Raw genomic sequence first — 16,145 nt, 5'->3', positions numbered from 1 at the left:
TCTCAGTGTGGGTCTCAGGGTGCTGGTGGGGCCCTTCCCATGCACGGTGTGCAGAACCAGGACACACGCTGACATGGGCAGCATCTCCCTGCCCTGTGCTGATGGAGCATTGCAGCAGGTGCTTCAGCATCCACCACTGCAACAGCTTTGGAGTAAAAAGCGGTGATGGGTTAAAGCTGAGATGAGACGTGCTGCTGGAAGGTCCCACCCCTGAGGTGTAGTGGGATAGAACAGCGCAGGGCCGTGGGCTGTGCTTGGATCCAAGTGCAATGCAGACAAGAGGCCGAGTGATGGCTTTTTTTAAATGCAACAGAACAATGAGAATATCTTTTTAAGACTGCTACTAGGAAGCTTCGGGTTTGCTCATCTGTCCACGGAACAGTGTTTCCCTGGACAAAAGGTTTTGGTCCCACTGAGGTCTGAGGTAGAGTAGTATTTAGCAGAAGCAAAGCCCACCACTGCCTTCTATATCTGGGTGGGTCTTTGCCTGAGTCATCCCAGAAGCGAACAGATTTGTTCCATGTAAGATAACTAGCTGAACTTGCAATGATATGTTTGCCTTTTTCTGTGTTGCATCCAGCAAAGCTAATGCCACCAGGAGAGCTAGAAGGACAACAGGAAGTTGCTTGCATGTAGTGTTTCGGCCTGAATATACCCAAAAATGGGATGGAAAACTGAGCTATTGGGCTGCTCTGGGCATAGCCAGCTGTAGTGTTAGTGGGCACAGAAAATGCTGTCACTGTAGTTTTTATTTTTAAGCCCCTAAAGGACCAATTCTGTTTCATTCATGACTATTGCTAAGATTCCTGCTCTCCTCTGATCCTGGATGGTGTAGAACAGCGCCTCTCTTTCACTAATCCACTCAGGAAAGCCATAAAGATCCAATTACAAAGAAATGCGGAGACAGTAAAAGAACCATCTTCTGCAGCACCTTGAAGGAACATAACACAGAACGCTAAGCTTATCAGTGAAAAATAAAGGAGAATGTTTTGCCTGCATGCTTATAAATGTAAACACCTTCAAGTCAGCATCTCGCTCACAGTTTGCAGCCTGAGTATGCCTTGAGAACTGGGATTCAAACAGGGAGGAAGAAAGAGGTAATTGAAGCAATTGCTGGGAAGGGAAATGGGAAAATAAAAGTTGAGCTCTGCCAAGGGTGAGATGAAGAGAAAGCTGTGCTGAGTGTGCCGGGAGGGTCTGGTTTGTATTATGATTTCAGAATGTGACAAGTTACTGTTAACAGGCTCCTACATTTCTTATCATCTCCCTTGTCTTCAAGTACACAAGAAACAATTTCAGCCGTTGCTGCTGCTTTCCACTGTATGTTTATTTTATTTTCATCCAAAACTGCCTATAAATTTGTTTCCAACTCATTTTAGAAACAAAAAAAAAACCAACAAACCCAACCCCGCTTGTTCAAGAGAAGATGATCTTTGGACACGCAGTCACACTGCAGGCCAAACGCAAGGGGAAGCAGATGGAGGAAAATTAACCCTCCCCATCAGATGTGTGATGTTCTGTAACATTGAAACCCCTGTAATAGAAATAGAACAACGCTTCTTCAACTTTTCCCCTCTAACTGCAGAGACTGACCTAGAAGAGAGATACTCTGTGTCACGCACAAGTCTGAAGGCCTGCCAGGGAAATACTCATGGCTTCAGGTATTGGACAGAAAATCCAATGGCATGGGCATATTTGTGGAATTTGGTATGATTTTATAAGAAACCTGTCTTCCTAGAGCACTGAGCATCTTACATGGCAGTGGGAATACAAGGATCTTACAGAGCAGCAGCTGTGGAGTGAGATAAGGACCTTACAGAGCAGCAGCTGCGGATAAACAGCATGAGAACCAAGGACACCTATCGGAGAAGAAAGAACAGCTCGTGGCTTTGGAGGGGGGTGCTTAGGGTTGTTAGTGTAGAAGCTTTCCACCAATAAGCGTGTGTGATTTTTGAACACCCTCGTCTGTTTGCTATAGAAGTACGGCTTTCAGGTATTAAAGAGAAGCATGATTTAACCATACTGGTAGACATCACAACTTCAGCCATTTAATTCCGACAACACATGGGCTTTAAAACACAGGTGCCTTTAACTCTTGCCCTTTTTGTAGTGCACATAAAAATATGCACTACAGTGTTCAGCACTAAACACTAATTAAAACACTCAGACCACAGAAGGTGGCTGAGAAATCATACGCAAGACATTAAAAATCTGCACATGGTGTATATTGTTACTTATAGAAGTGTTATTTTCCCTTTGAAATCATTCACAAACTAGAAAGGTGAGGATGAGCTGATGTGAAAGCCTAGAGAGTGAGTCACTGCTAAAGCAGAAGGGAAATTACACCCCAACCCTTTTGACTTCCTAAATCTGTGTTCTTTGTGAAAACATAGAAACAATCTCTGTGCTGACTCTCAACCCTCCCAAGTATGAAGCTGAGGCATGAAGCTTTTCATCCATTTCTTCAGCTTTTAGTAATTACAGTGGGAAATCCACAGTTTAAGGACAAACATTCCCAAACACAACGCAGATGCTGCACGCCAGAAGGTACTGATATCTAACCATCACTTCAACACAATGTATCAGGACTCGGGAGGTTGTAAGGATAAGATGTACACTGTTATGAAACAAAACCAAACAACTTAGAGCTCTGCAGCTGAAATGTGCACTAACACCTGCAGAAACGTAATGGGGATTTTAAAGCTCTGTAGCCAGCTTCTCCTAACTTTTAATTACAACACCTACATAGTTTTTAAGACATTTACATTAATTTAATCAAAGCTGTACAAAACAATTTTCACATTCCAAAATGCTCAGTAAAAATTGATCAAAAACCATTTCTCCTTTTAAAGCCATGTGACGGACCAGCCCTTTTACAAATAAAAGTTAGGCTTCAATAGCTGTACAAACTTACACGCAATAATTACTGCTATACATTAACAGCGACACCTGTTGATCACTTCTTCACTGTAGTTGGTTTTACTGAATTAAGTCTTCATATATGGCCAAATGAATTCTAGAATTACAGCCAGTATCTGATCTTTTTGAGATCAGATTTAGAATTTAGAGAATTTAGAGAATTTAGAATGCATTTTTTTAAATGCATTTATACACTTCTGTACATTATATTTGTGACTGTATATATACATACCAATAGATCATTGTTTTAAGTACTAGACTGCTCAAGTCCACTGAAACAATTTCTCACCAGCCTCTCCCTGTGGTGCCCAGATCTCTGCCATTTCTGGCATTGCTTAGCTGCATAGAATGGAATTGTCTACAGACTTGTAAACAAGCATGGAACAAAAGAAAACTATTGGGTATTGGAATGACCTTCAGCACTACTGTCCAAGAAAAGAAGCCATGGGATCATCAGGTCTCTGACGTTTCATTCTATAGGCTTCCATTTCCTCTTCAGTTGGCTCCCTGGTCTCGTATACGCTGTTGTATGGTCTTTTCCTCTCATCTAACTGCATAATTTCTTTAACTTGCAGGAGACGAGCCTCTTCTGCATTCAATGCCTTAAATGGAAGGAAAAAAATGCAATGAAATGAAAGAGAAAAATAAAACAACAGAATTTTACATCAAATCCTAGTATAACAAAGATAGAGCAGGCAGAATGCTGGGAGAAGCAATGCACAGATGCCTAGCCCCTACAGCATACTCTGCATATTTCTTTAATACTCAAACTGCTGGGTTCTGTGATGTCTTGTATACAACTGCATAAGTAATAAGTGACCAGGAAGGAAGTGTTCTGTATCTCCTAAACTAAGTAGTCCAAAGCTGGTACTTACTGCATGTTTGCCTGAGAAAAAGGAAATAACAGCCATGTACTTTAGGACATCTAACAGCATTTCACATTTGCTTTAGCTCAAAATTAACACAAAAGAACAGTCCATAGAATTCTACAGCAGTAATATTACAGACTTCATAAACCTGATGTAAAATGCATCTGAAGCTCTTTTTGCCACAAAAAAATAAATAACTTGGGAGTAGTTTTGAATGTACCTTTTTAAGTTTTTCTTGCTTCTTCTTCTCTTCACCCTCACTGTCTGAATTTGAGCTCTTCTTGTGTTTCTTCTTTTTCTTCTCCTTCTGTTTCTCTTGGTGGATCTACAAGGTGGAAAAATAGCACCAGTTGGGATTCAGTAAGCAGTTGTAATATTCAAGCCATTAAATCCCAGCTATCTACATTAGTAGACAGCTACTGAGAGTTCAGTTTTTAACAGAGATGGAACTGACATAATTATTGTGTCTGATAACATCTAGACTTAGTAAAATGACTTAAAATTATTTTGTAGTTACACGTACGTTTACGTTGCTTCAAGCGATAAAGAAAAATATCTCCCTTAGAAAGGAAAACAACCCACCTCCATCAGTGTTTTGGGTTTTGTCATGTGCTCCTCCTCCCTGGGTTGCTCCTCTAGTAAGTTTGCTTCAGCATTCTGAACAGCAGACAAGAGAAAGGATTTCCATTTACAAAGCATGTTTGAAGGCAGAAGGACAACTTAAAAAAGCAAAATCATCATAGGCTTTCAGAGATGAATGCTTTCCAACTCTTCTCAAGGAACAAAAGAATATACTTACAGCAATTTCTTTCCCAGCTTCCCCTGTACAGTATGAGAACTTGACAAATGAGTGGCAGCATTTGTAACCCCACTTGCCTTCTTTCCAGTATGAGCCCCAAATGCACTGCAAAAAGAGATGGCAGAGCAGTCATTATGACACTCCTCTAAGAGGCAGGATGCAATTTATTCCTGCCATTATTTCCTGATGAGTAACCTATTCAAACAGCCCAGAGGGGAGAAGTTATGAGAAATTAGCGATTTTACATTAGTCTTACAGGTATTAGTTAAAAGTAACAAACAACAAAACAGGATGTGGCCAATGCATTCACATCAAAGGGAAACACGGTAACTTCCTCCTCAGTTTAAGGTGCTCATCACAACTCTTCAAATTCATGCTGTGATAATGAGAAGTTAAATCCCTTCTTTGCAGAAGGATAAATTTACATGCTGTTTTAATTATACTGCCCTGCATCTACTACATGTCATAACCTTTCAAGGGGAAGATTTTTTTCCTTAAACTAGATACTTACTGTATGGTTGTTAATCTTCACATCTTCCTCATATTTAGAGCAAGCAATAGCTTTCTCTTGCCCTTTGATCACTGTTCCATGTCTAGAATACTCTACATAATCTTCTGTTTGAGCTAAAAGCAATTCCGCTGGTGGGGCATCTAGATGTTCTTGTCCTCCATACTACAATGCAAGAAGAAATCACACGTGAGAGTTATAAGAAAGCATATATATTTAAGCATACATTTCAAGAATAACGATTCCAACAGATTAGATAGTGTATAGAAATCTTTTAATTTACATATCATAAAGGTTGTTAGAATAGCTGCTGTAACATTACATATTTGTTTCCTAAGAACCAGAATTCAAACTTGACAGAACTCTAACTAAATAAAACCAAATGTGTATTACCTTCTCTAGGATGCTTTCTTTCTGCTGTGCCTTGAAGTCTTCTTTTTTCACCTTGAAGGATTTATAAAGCAGCTCTAATTTTGTAGGGTCTGCTTGAAGATGAACTTCAGAGCCTTTGTCATAAGCCTCCCAAGCAAACACTGTATACACAAGAGGCATCACTCAATATTTATTCACAAACTAATTTACTCATTCAAATTACAATCTTCCAATTTGTAGTAATTTGAAAGAAAACCTCAATTAAAAAAACTTTTCTTTTGCAGAAGAGCAGTGTTAACTTCAGTCCTTTAATTCTATTCCTTAGAAACAACCAAAAAATAAAACCCAACACAAAAAGCCCAGCAAATCACAGAAAAACAGAAACCACTCACACTGTGTCTGTGCCATTGAAATGGTATCTCCAGTGTAACGAACAAAGTTGTCACCTGCATAACCAACCCTGCAAAAAAGATAAGTATTATTCTCAGCATGCAGCAAACGTGATTGTTTTTTAATAGCAGACATACAATACTAACGGGAAAATAAACTTCTTTGTGCCCTGAGTTAAAGCAGAGGGAGGGAAAGGAGTAATCAGCTCAATACATGAAATTGAAGCCTAGGATCCCAGTGGTCATGAAAGTATTGGGCAGCATTTCACAATATTCAGTGCCTACATTTATACAGGTACATTTTGCAACACATTCTTGGAACTCCACCTAGGACACCATGAGTCACACTTGGATCTGACTGCATGAATGGCAGGTGATCTTCAAGCAATGATTCTCAGCTTTTGGATTTATCAATCTTTCCTGCTCAGCTTCAGTGTATTTCAGCAATTTAAAGCCTGGTAAGAGCTTTAAACTGCCCTTGGTTACCTTTTGCTCACCTCTCTGTAGAAATTCACAAACTGTAGCTGGAACACAGGTTGACAAATCAAGTCAACAACCCTGAAAAGTTTACAGTCTGCAATATTGTAGCAGAAACACAGATTCAATAAAGGTCAAATTATGACTGGGGAGAAGAGGAAGCACTTGTATCTGATATAAAACTGACTAGCTGCATTCTATTGGGGGGCAAAGAGAGGTGCAAAGAGCATTATTTGCTGTCAGTTAGCCACTGCTATTCTATTTCAGACAGCAAGCTAATCCAATTACCGTACCCTGAACAAACATTTCTACTTGCAATCCATCTACTTTGTATGTCCACAGCACCACATGGGTCAAGGCAGGGTCACAGCTCAAGCGCTTGACTCAGGTTTTAGGTGAGACGGAGTTATGTGCAGCCAAGAGCCCTCCTACAGTATTCTTTAGTCAAGTGATCTATCTATGCAACAATAAAATGTTCAGGCTTCTTCTGTGCAGGCTCTATGAATACATGGGGAGCTTTTGTTCCCAACTCTGGCACTTACTCAGGGAACACAGGTACTCCATGTTAGAGGTCTCCAGTGCTGAATGCCTCCCAACTAACAAGTTTTAGATTCTGTTACTGAAATACTTTGCATAAGCATCATCACCGTTCATAAATACCACTTCTAGAGAAAACAGAGTGTTCTAACACTTGCTCTGTGTCAGAATTGTAAGTAGTTCACATACCCCTAAGGATTAAAGACCAGTATCAATAAAAGTTAATAAACAGAATATCTTTTGCATGTTTACTGTAAAGCATTATTGAAAGATCCATCCTCCTACAACTGAACAGGGATTAATTAGTAGCATGACATAATAATACAAAATAAAATTAAAAAAACTATTAAAGTCATCTCATTTTTAACAGAGTTTTGTTAGATGCACCAGCATGACTCCATTTCAACTTACTCATCTGGATTCTTGCCTGTATTGGCATATGGATTCTCCCTCATTGCTCTTGTTTTGGGGTCATAATAAGCAGAGTTTGGATCTAGATTCCTCAGGTACTACAGGAAGAAAACAAGACAGAAGGTATTTTATCAACATTTTTGATATTCAAAGAACTGAAATTACTGCTGATGCCTCAAATTAAGACATTTTAAAAGGATGGTTCCCTTGAAAAAGTCACAACATAAGCTGGAAGTCTGCTGAGAACTGACCTTAACTTCCAAACACAGGGACCCAAACTGAGATTCAATGATAATCAAATGTTCCATTTTTAAACTCTACTAATAAGAAGAAATAAAGAAAAAACCATGAAATATTCTTCACTCACTTTTGCAATATCTTCCCGAATACGTAAATTCCGAACTGTGATACGTCTTTTAGAGTCAAAGTTCTGCCCCGGCATATCAATGTCATCTGCATATTTATCTTCATCTTCGTCTTCACTGTTATGATCTCTTTCCTGCAAACAGACATGGATAACTTTTGTTTAGAAGCACTCATTCACTCTAGAGACAAATGTAAGAATCTGATTTTAGTGGCTTCATTAAAAATGGGCTTAAGCATGCTCATGGATCATGCAGTTACGTTCATTGTTCCAGAAATACTCATCAAGGATTTCCACTTCCTGCAGCTAGAAAACTATAACTGTGATGAACTATAATACAAAAAGCTCCCTTGGGCAAATCAAACTATGCCTTCAGAAGCAGTTACTCGCTTACACCTTTAAGGTTTGACAGCACACAGGAGTTAAAAAAAAAAACAACACAAAACAACAATTAATAATAAAAAAAAGCCCTTGATGACAGAAGAACAGGCAGTCAGTGACATGAACCCAACCCTGAAACCCTTAGGCCACCCTTGCTTTGCTGTTTCACTAACTACGGGTCCTTTTTTCTGCCCATGGTGTGAAGCAGTGGGTATTCATCTTACTGTCTGCGAATTTGGTTCCTCTTCTCCCCACTGGTGTCTTGGGGAGTTCTGCAGCAAACAAAGAGCATATCAGCAGAGAAGATAAGATAGTGCAGAGAGGAAAGGGGGCAGGCAGATCAAGGCGGACCAAAGCAGGACTTTGATGCTGGATACAAGAATACAATGCATTTGTGGCACAAAATGCACAGAGGTCACTCCATCTTGAATACCCTAAGGAAGAGCTCATAACACACAAGTTGTAGATCTCATCACTGAATTACCAACAGAATTTCTAGGATTTGCCATTCCTACAAAGGCTCGGTACTCTATTACCTAAAGCTTATCATACCTTTAAGGGAGAACAGATTGGAATATTTCACATCATGCAAATAAATCCAAGATAGGTATGCACACATTTAATTAGTGCTGACAAGAACATCAAGCTTGAATCAGAAGACAGAATTCAATATGGAGAAACACAACCTAATTTTCTTATTCATCTGCTTAGCCTTTAAATGCTATTCTGCGGTGAACACAGACATAAAGAAAAAATAATAAACAGCTTTTATCTGGAAGATCAGAACTCTGTATTTTGTGCTGGGTCAGAGATTTGGTTCACTCTGCCACCTGGTGACAAAATGCAGGGTGACAGCCTCAGGAAAATGGATTTCCAATTGTCCACAATCTATTGCTCAACACCTTCTGTCTTAAAATGCCAACTGAAAAATTATTTTGGACAGAAATAATCTCTATGTTTTCTCCATGTTAAAAACCAGGAGTTAAAACTCAGAAATTGAACTTAAAAAATATTCATGCTTTTAAAATTAGAACTACATATCAAATATTATCAAAAGCATGGCCTATAATCCATCAGGAACCTGCAGAAATGGAAGGAAGATGCAGATTTTACAGTCCAGAGGGAAATATCTATGCTCAGCCTTCACATAATCAGAACCACTTCAAACAGTCATAGCAGCGACTGAAGAAGCAACAAGTCTGGTACTAAGATAAAGAAGATACCTTCTTATTCCCATTTATACTAACCATAATAAAACAATCCACACAACAACTGCTACTTCAATATTAGACAAAACAATGTTTAAATTAAAGAAAAACCCAACGTGCATCTCAGTGTATGAGCAGAATTACTACATGGAAAATGGAGCTTTCTGATCTGAAATACCACATCATTAATTTCACAAGGTTAATAATCAGAAGGAAGTTTTGTCCAGAATTGAAATACGAAGTCACTCATCTGAAAGAAGGTAATACAAATTCTTGAACATAACATACAATAACCTGATGCTATGAAGAACTTAATATTTTGCAGGGTATAAGAAGCAACAGAGAATAAATGCATCCGAGAGCAGAAATAACCTGTTTAGTTTATATTCAGCCTAAACAAAAATAAATTAAAGAGTTTAATGTACTTACCACTTGTTCTAGCTTTCCTGATGCTAACTCTTCCTGAAGCTTCTGAGCTTTCAGCGTACGCTTGGCCTGCACAGCACACAAATGCATTTGTTTTAATATTTCCTCTTAATAGCAAGCATGTAGTAATATCATAAGCACTTATCATGACCACTGCCGCTTAAAATCTACTACAAGCAAATGAGCTTTCATTTCTCTGGGTGCTTGTAAACAAAAAAAAAAAAATCAGCAGCCTGAAGTTAATCTCTATGCTTAAGACTCATCACATTGTATTTAGAGACCAGAGGGAAGGACACTATACATTAAGTAACCATCTTACTGTTTTATGGTATTCTGATAAATAAGCAAGTTTACTACAGCTCATGCAGCTGTACCGTTACTATGTGCAAACTAATTAAAAAAATACAGCTTATTTTAGTTCAGCAGTGCTTGAGAACAAAGGTGTTTTACCACAGTGTCCTCATAACGTAGTCAGGATTTCAGTAGTTAAGATAGTTCATTGCAAGCATTTAGAATTCAGACAAGAACCATGACATTTTAGCAATGCAATTTGTATTTTAAAGCAGCACAAAGTAGGTTTCTATGTGTATGACATCACAGAGCCACAGACACACGTACCAATAGCCACTGTTCCACAAGAGTAACAAAAGGACTTTGGATAGTATCTAATAGCTTAGAAATTACTTTTTTGCCTACAAATTAATCCGCACCTTTGTCAGTACATTACAGGGCTTGTCTAGCAAAAACAAGCAAATAGGAGACAGTATGACAGATCTATACTGAGATCTGAATTCCTCTATTTCTAGTTCTAGTGCAATCTGCTAACACAGCATACAGCCTGTTTTTCCATTACTGATGCAACACAAGACCTAACATTATCAGTGTGCAAAACAATCCACCCTCCTCACAGCGTATCCAAATGCTTCATTTTTCCACGGTGAACTGCAACACCTACATACCAAGTCAACCTTGGCATACTCTTCTACAATCTTCATGTGCTCTTCTGGGTTATAACCATTCCAACGATCTCGCTTTCCATCGTAATCAAACATCAGCTGAGGCTGCACGTGTTCATCTGGTGCAATATTCATGCCTGTGTATTTAGCTCCAACTTTCCTGGGTCTCTGGAAGTGAAATACATACAAAAAGGTTGGATCAGTTGGTCCAATTTAAACATAAACTGAGACATCACTCTTTAAAAATGGCATCAGTAGAGCTCTTGTAAAGCCAGTTAAGCTTAGCACGATAAGCCATCTGACTTGTAAATAAATGCAAGGAGTTCAGTTCTGTATTTCAAAATAACTAAGTAAAAGTAACTGTTTTACCTATAGGTAGGCATTTTTCACTAAATTCATGTTTATTTCTGAACCATTAATCAACAGTGTCAAGCTTACCTCCATACAGTCCTTCTTTTTATGTGTCAGTGCACCACAGTTCTCACAAGCTCCTTTCCGGTATCTGGTAGCTATAGAGTGCTAAACAGCAAAAGACAGTGTTAAACATTAAACAAACACATGCTAAGATTCATCTATGTATTTCCCCCAGCTGACTTATTTACTTTTCTAACACAACTAAAGCACGCATGCTCCAACCAAACTCAAAAGGCCATTTAGGTGACTACCAAACACTGGGTAATAAATCATAGAATCATAGTATCACCAAGGTTGGAAAAGACCTAAAAGATCATCCAGTCCAACTATTCATCTATTACTAATAGCTCCCACTAAACCATGTCCCTCAACACAACATCTTCCCTTGAACACCCCCAGGGTCGGTGATTCCACCACCTCCCTGGGCAGTGCATTCCAGTGCCTGGCCACCCTTCCTGAGAAGTAATACTTCGTAATGTCCAGCCTGAATCTCCCCTGCTGTAGCTTGAAACCATTCCCTCTGGTCCTATCACTAATGACACGAGAGAAGAGGCCGACCCCCAGCTCACTACAACCTCCCTTCAGGAAGTTATAGAGAGCAATGAGGTCTCCCCTGAGCCTCCTCTTCTCCAGGCTGAACATACCCAGCTCCTTCAGCCTCTCCTCATCTGCTTGCTGAGTACAAATTTCCAGTTCCTGTCACCCTCCAAAGCATATAACCAGATCTTGCAGGGTGTCACTGACTCATATCTTATTGCATAGGAATAAATAAAAGCTTTGTTTTAGGGCAAAAAGCATCCCCATACCTCTTTCACTCCCCGTTTGTACCAGTCTCCTGAGGAGCTGTACTGCTTCTGCTTCTCTGGCTGAGGCCTCTGATGCTTTAGCGTAGGTCTTTTGGAAGGATCTATGTACCACGGGACCGAAGATATGTACTGAGGAATGTGAGGGTTGATATCTCTGTAAAAGGCGATATGAAATTAATACACGACACAGGAAAAACCACCGCACAATTTAGCTTAATTAACCTCATGTTAAGCTCAGCTTCACAACTCTGTAACAACATAAACCTACTTTACAAACCGAGCTGTGTTACAGAACTTACTTTCCTTCCTCGTCCACCTCAGCAGGCGCGTTCCCCAGCTTCCTCTGCTCCTCCAGCTCCTTCTTTTTCCTCCAATCCTCCCTCGTCATCTTCTTCGGCTCCTCCATACTCACATCTCCCGGCCCTCCCGAAGGAGCCGCGTTTACCGCCGTCCCAGACGCCATTTTACTTCCTCCTAAAACACTAAAAAACCGCACGCGTTCCGAACCGAACCGATCCCACGAGCCTCCCCCCGGTTACCCCTCATAGCCCAGAGCCTCCACCCAGCCATACCGGGCACAACGACCACCCGACACCCCAGCAAAGCCCACCCGGACCCGCACCTCTACCCCCTGTTTACCAACTAGGCCGCACCGAGGCCCCTCCCCTTGACTGCCAGGGCAACGAGGAGCCGGAACTCGGTAGTCACCAATGGGGCGGCTGAGCGTTAATCGAAAGCGGCCTATGGGAGCAGCGGGGCGGGTGTAGAGGCTGGTTGTGCTTATCGCTATCCCTGCTCTTCTCCTCGCTCTGCTGCTCCCAAATCGGCTTTTCCCGCAGGTAAGCGTGCTGTTTTTCCTCCATGTTTTCTTTCTGGCCTGTTGAGCGATCTTTCTGCCCTAAAGGAAAGCACGGCCGGGCCTGCGAGGCGTTGCTTGGCCGCCCAGTGCACGGTGCCGTGTTATCAACCTCCATAACTAATACTGGCCCTGGGCTCAGTCCAAGCTGCCATCATCATTCCTAGCATACATCAAAAACTTGCTGTTTCTATTAGCAAGAACTGCCCAGATCTTCTGTCTGCCTTTCCAGGGTGGTCTCATCAGCCCAGAGATGACGACGCTGATCTTTGTGGATAAGGAGGATGGTGAAGTTGGTGCTATTAAGAACCAGTTAAGACGCCCTTCGGTATCATGTGAGTATATGCTCCATGGAGGCAGCGTGAGATGGAGTAAAGTGCATGTCCTGGGTTTTGTTAATCACTGTTTTGAACAGGAACAACAAAATGGGTTAAGCAGATAAATAGTAAAACTAAGTTTATCAGCTATTACAAATATGAAAATCACCTGTCTTTTGAGCTTATACTTTTGAGCTAGAAGTGGAGAACAACAATTAGCTTTCTAGCACACACACTTCATTAGAAGCAGGCTTTAGGGTTGACAAGGTGCTAAAGCTCGCTTTCCTTTCCTGTCTGCAGCAAAAGCCTTATCAGAAAGAACACAAGTCAATACTCCACTTCCAAAAAAAGCAATCAGAACTCCAGCCACATCTCACTCTGTCAGAAAGGCTCTTGGAAATGTGAACAGAACTGTAGGAGTTACAAGCAAGAAGGAACAGAAGAAAGATAAAAATCAGCCTTGCAGTGCAAAGAAAGTGAGTACAACCCTTCTGTAATGGATGGGAATCAGAGGAATGCATGATGTACCTACAACAGCTTAGGGAACACACAAGGGCAAAGAAGTAACTCTAGACAAAATATTGGCTGTGTTACTGTCTTGTTCATATTCTGTTTAGTGGGAGTTTATTGTTATGAGCCTAAATATCATACTGCAGAGATCTGTTGCCACTGTGTACCATCATACAAGTTCAACTGAAGCATTTTCCCTTTTGCAGCTTATTTGTATCAAAGGTGTTAAAATACAGGTTTACAGGCACAGAAAGGGTACTACACTGAGAAAACACGACAGCACAAATAACTTGACTTCTTCATTTTAAGGTTGCTGAAAAGGCTGTTGGATTAGCAAGCTGGGATGGAGGGGGTGATGAAGCTTACCCAGAAATAGAAAACATGTTTCCTTTTGATCCTCAAGGTAAGAACTCTTGGGGTAATTATTAAAACCTAATTGGACTTTGATTAAGTGTTGATGCTGCAAGACTTCCACTGAGCTGTTGTGGTGACTAAGCTGGTATTACATTTCTCCAGAGTCCTTTCTTAAACATAAGGGCATTCAATATTTTGGAAGCATAACCTTGTTCTTGTTTGAGTGTTTTAAACATGCCTACTGCTTGATATAGTTGACACAGCATAGGGATTAGAAAAATTCCTTAAAACTCTTGCTGTATAATGACTGTTACATACACTTCAGATAAGCATTAGCATACAAAATTGCATGGACACTAATAAGTAACTGTAACTAAGCACTCCATAAGAAGGAACTGTTGGACTGAGTTGTCCTGGAACTACTCCCATTTCACTTAATCAAGGACAACTTGCAGCTTCACATGCTATTGTGCGCTGTTACTGAACTACAGCGTGTCTTTCCTAAACAGACTTTGAGAGTTTTGATGTTACTGAAGAGGAAAAACTAAGTGATATCAAGCTGCATGGTGTTCCTCTCATGATATTCCCAAGTACTTATGACAAACCTGTGGACCTAGCTTCTTCACCTATAAAGCTTGAAAAGATGCCATGGGAGTTTGGTAAGTGGAAAATTAGCCTGAGGTTCAGCGCATATTAGTGATTTAGGAAGGAAGTGAGTTTGTTGCAGTAGTGAACAACTATTGCTCTTGTAAGTGCAAGAGCAGGATGCTTATCTCAAAGAGCACTCTGTATGTAACTGAGCTGAATTTAACTGGTCAGCTCTACTGCCATGGGTAGTGGTCTCAAAGCTGCACTGCCATGTAACTTTCTGTAATATATTTCTAACTCATCATAGCCATTCAAGAGGCTTGTGCTAATCCACCAGCAGCCAGCTGGAGTGTAAACTTCTGGATTCTATGAGTAATTGATCTCCTCTATTTCTAACTTTCAGACTTGCTAGAACCACCTGCTGACTTCATCTCTACACTGGATTACGTCATTGATATGCCGCCTATGGACTATGACTTCTAAAAAGCATACTCTGAAGTTTCTGTTGAATTTTATGTTTAAAATAAAGGTTACTTTAACTTGTGAAATAAAACTTACCTTGCTTTTTCTTTCAGTAGAGCTAATATGCTGCACACCCAAGATGTAGGCATTTTACTATCTGACAGGCTATTAAAACAAAACTTAGTCTTGCTTAAAAGCTCATCTATAATTCAGTGTTCTGAACTGTATCCAGATATTAATATATGAATCTTCAAGTCACAAGTATAGATTCAATTTCTTAGCACTGTTATTGTTCTAGTTCTTTTCAGTAATCATGGAAAACAAGTGAGGTTTAGAGGTGGCATTATTCATAGTTGCCTGCTGTTACCACAGTGGATAAAAGTTGGTTTGAGGTGCTTAATGAAAGCTGGAATATGGGGGCCCTCACTACAAGAAAGACAGGCCCTGGTGCACAGTCAGAGAAGGGCAACAAAGCTGTAGGTGGTCTGGAGCACAAGTTCTAAGAGGAGCAGCTGACGGAGCTGGGATTACTCACACTGGAAAAGAAGCAGCTCAGGGGTGACCAAACCACTCTCTACAACTGCCTGAAGGGAGACTATGGTGAGAAGGGGGTCAACCTCTGCTCCCAAGTAGCTAGCAATAGGATGAGAGGGAATGGCATCAGATTGCTTCTGGGGAGGTTCAGGTAGGACATTAGTGAATGCTTCTTCAAGAAAGAGGTCAGGTGCTGAAATGGTCTGCCTGGGAAGGTGGTGGAGTCACTGTCCTTAGAGACCTCCAAGAAACATTTAGATGTTGTAATGAGAGATGTGGTTTAGTGGGAATTACTGGTTGGACTAGGTGATCTCTGAGGTCCTTTCCAACCTTAATGATTCTAATATACTATTCTATCTTACTGCAAGTTTTTATGATGCTTGTATATGCATGGTAGTTCAGATATCTACTACTATAAACAGCTGCTTAAAGTTCTGGAAAAAGAAGTAATATTTAGTTGCAGTGGCTGTGTGAACTCACCCTTGTGAAAAATGAGAAGGAACTGACAGCAAATGGAAGTCCTTGCTTGATACCTACAACTAAATTTTTAATTCTGAAGTTAGTTTTCAAAGCAGTAAAAAGCCAGTTCAGGAAATGTAATGCTGTAATGTGGTGGAAAACATCAATGATAATGGGGTAGCAGAGTCCTAGGCTGCAACAAACAAGGACAAGCCCAGGTGCAACATCC

General features: G+C 40.4%; 2 protein-coding genes across 6 annotated transcripts; one reads left to right on the top strand and one right to left on the bottom strand.

Moving 5' to 3' along the window:
* Positions 1-1,306: 1,306 nt before the first annotated feature.
* On the bottom strand, positions 1,307-12,512 carry SLU7 (spliceosome associated SLU7). 5 transcript variants are annotated; one of them, XM_085518842.1, is made up of 16 exons: positions 12,447-12,512; positions 12,136-12,318; positions 11,837-11,990; positions 11,055-11,135; positions 10,620-10,784; positions 9,664-9,729; positions 8,251-8,298; positions 7,649-7,780; positions 7,282-7,379; positions 5,860-5,927; positions 5,489-5,628; positions 5,099-5,260; positions 4,588-4,692; positions 4,371-4,445; positions 4,009-4,113; positions 1,307-3,521 (listed from the first exon to the last, which is right to left on the bottom strand). In XM_085518842.1, the coding sequence occupies exons 2-16, from the start codon at positions 12,297-12,299 to the stop codon at positions 3,342-3,344; spliced, it is 1,743 nt and encodes a 580-aa protein (XP_085374968.1). In that variant the 5' UTR covers positions 12,300-12,318; positions 12,447-12,512; the 3' UTR covers positions 1,307-3,341. The 5 variants fall into 5 exon arrangements, with proteins under 5 accessions (XP_085374968.1, XP_015731548.1, XP_015731549.1 ...); XM_015876062.2 differs by having other exon boundaries at positions 12,459-12,512; XM_015876063.2 differs by having other exon boundaries at positions 12,476-12,512.
* Positions 12,513-12,599: 87 nt separating this feature from the next.
* PTTG1 (PTTG1 regulator of sister chromatid separation, securin) lies at positions 12,600-15,014 on the top strand. Its single transcript, XM_015876075.3, has 6 exons — positions 12,600-12,675; positions 12,925-13,027; positions 13,310-13,485; positions 13,829-13,922; positions 14,383-14,532; positions 14,865-15,014. The coding sequence occupies exons 2-6, from the start codon at positions 12,946-12,948 to the stop codon at positions 14,942-14,944; spliced, it is 582 nt and encodes a 193-aa protein (XP_015731561.2). The 5' UTR covers positions 12,600-12,675; positions 12,925-12,945; the 3' UTR covers positions 14,945-15,014.
* The last annotated feature ends 1,131 nt before the right edge of the window (positions 15,015-16,145 follow it).

Source organism: Coturnix japonica, chromosome 18 (genome assembly GCF_054131305.1).
Source record: "Coturnix japonica strain WE chromosome 18, WE-NBRP24, whole genome shotgun sequence".
NCBI classification, from domain to species: Eukaryota; Metazoa; Chordata; class Aves; order Galliformes; family Phasianidae; genus Coturnix; species Coturnix japonica.
Note: the sequence above shows the minus strand (reverse complement) of the source record. Positions and strands in the feature narration are given on the sequence as shown.

What these genes read in the sequence shown, in the direction of transcription:
- SLU7 (XM_085518842.1), bottom strand. Translation starts at nt 12,299, where the DNA reads ATGGCGTCTGGGACGGCGGTAAACGCGGCTCCTTCGGGAGGGCCGGGA. An exon ending in AGGAACCAAATTCGCAGACA is followed by an intron (nt 7,781 to 8,250) that starts GTAAGATGAATA and finishes GTCTGTTTGCAG; the next exon opens with GAAAGAGATCATAACAGTGA. An exon ending in AAGAAAGCATCCTAGAGAAG is followed by an intron (nt 5,261 to 5,488) that starts GTAATACACATT and finishes CTTGCATTGTAG; the next exon opens with TATGGAGGACAAGAACATCT.
- PTTG1 (XM_015876075.3), top strand. Translation starts at nt 12,946, where the DNA reads ATGACGACGCTGATCTTTGTGGATAAGGAGGATGGTGAAGTTGGTGCT. An exon ending in AAGACGCCCTTCGGTATCAT is followed by an intron (nt 13,028 to 13,309) that starts GTGAGTATATGC and finishes TCCTGTCTGCAG; the next exon opens with CAAAAGCCTTATCAGAAAGA. An exon ending in AAAGATGCCATGGGAGTTTG is followed by an intron (nt 14,533 to 14,864) that starts GTAAGTGGAAAA and finishes TCTAACTTTCAG; the next exon opens with ACTTGCTAGAACCACCTGCT.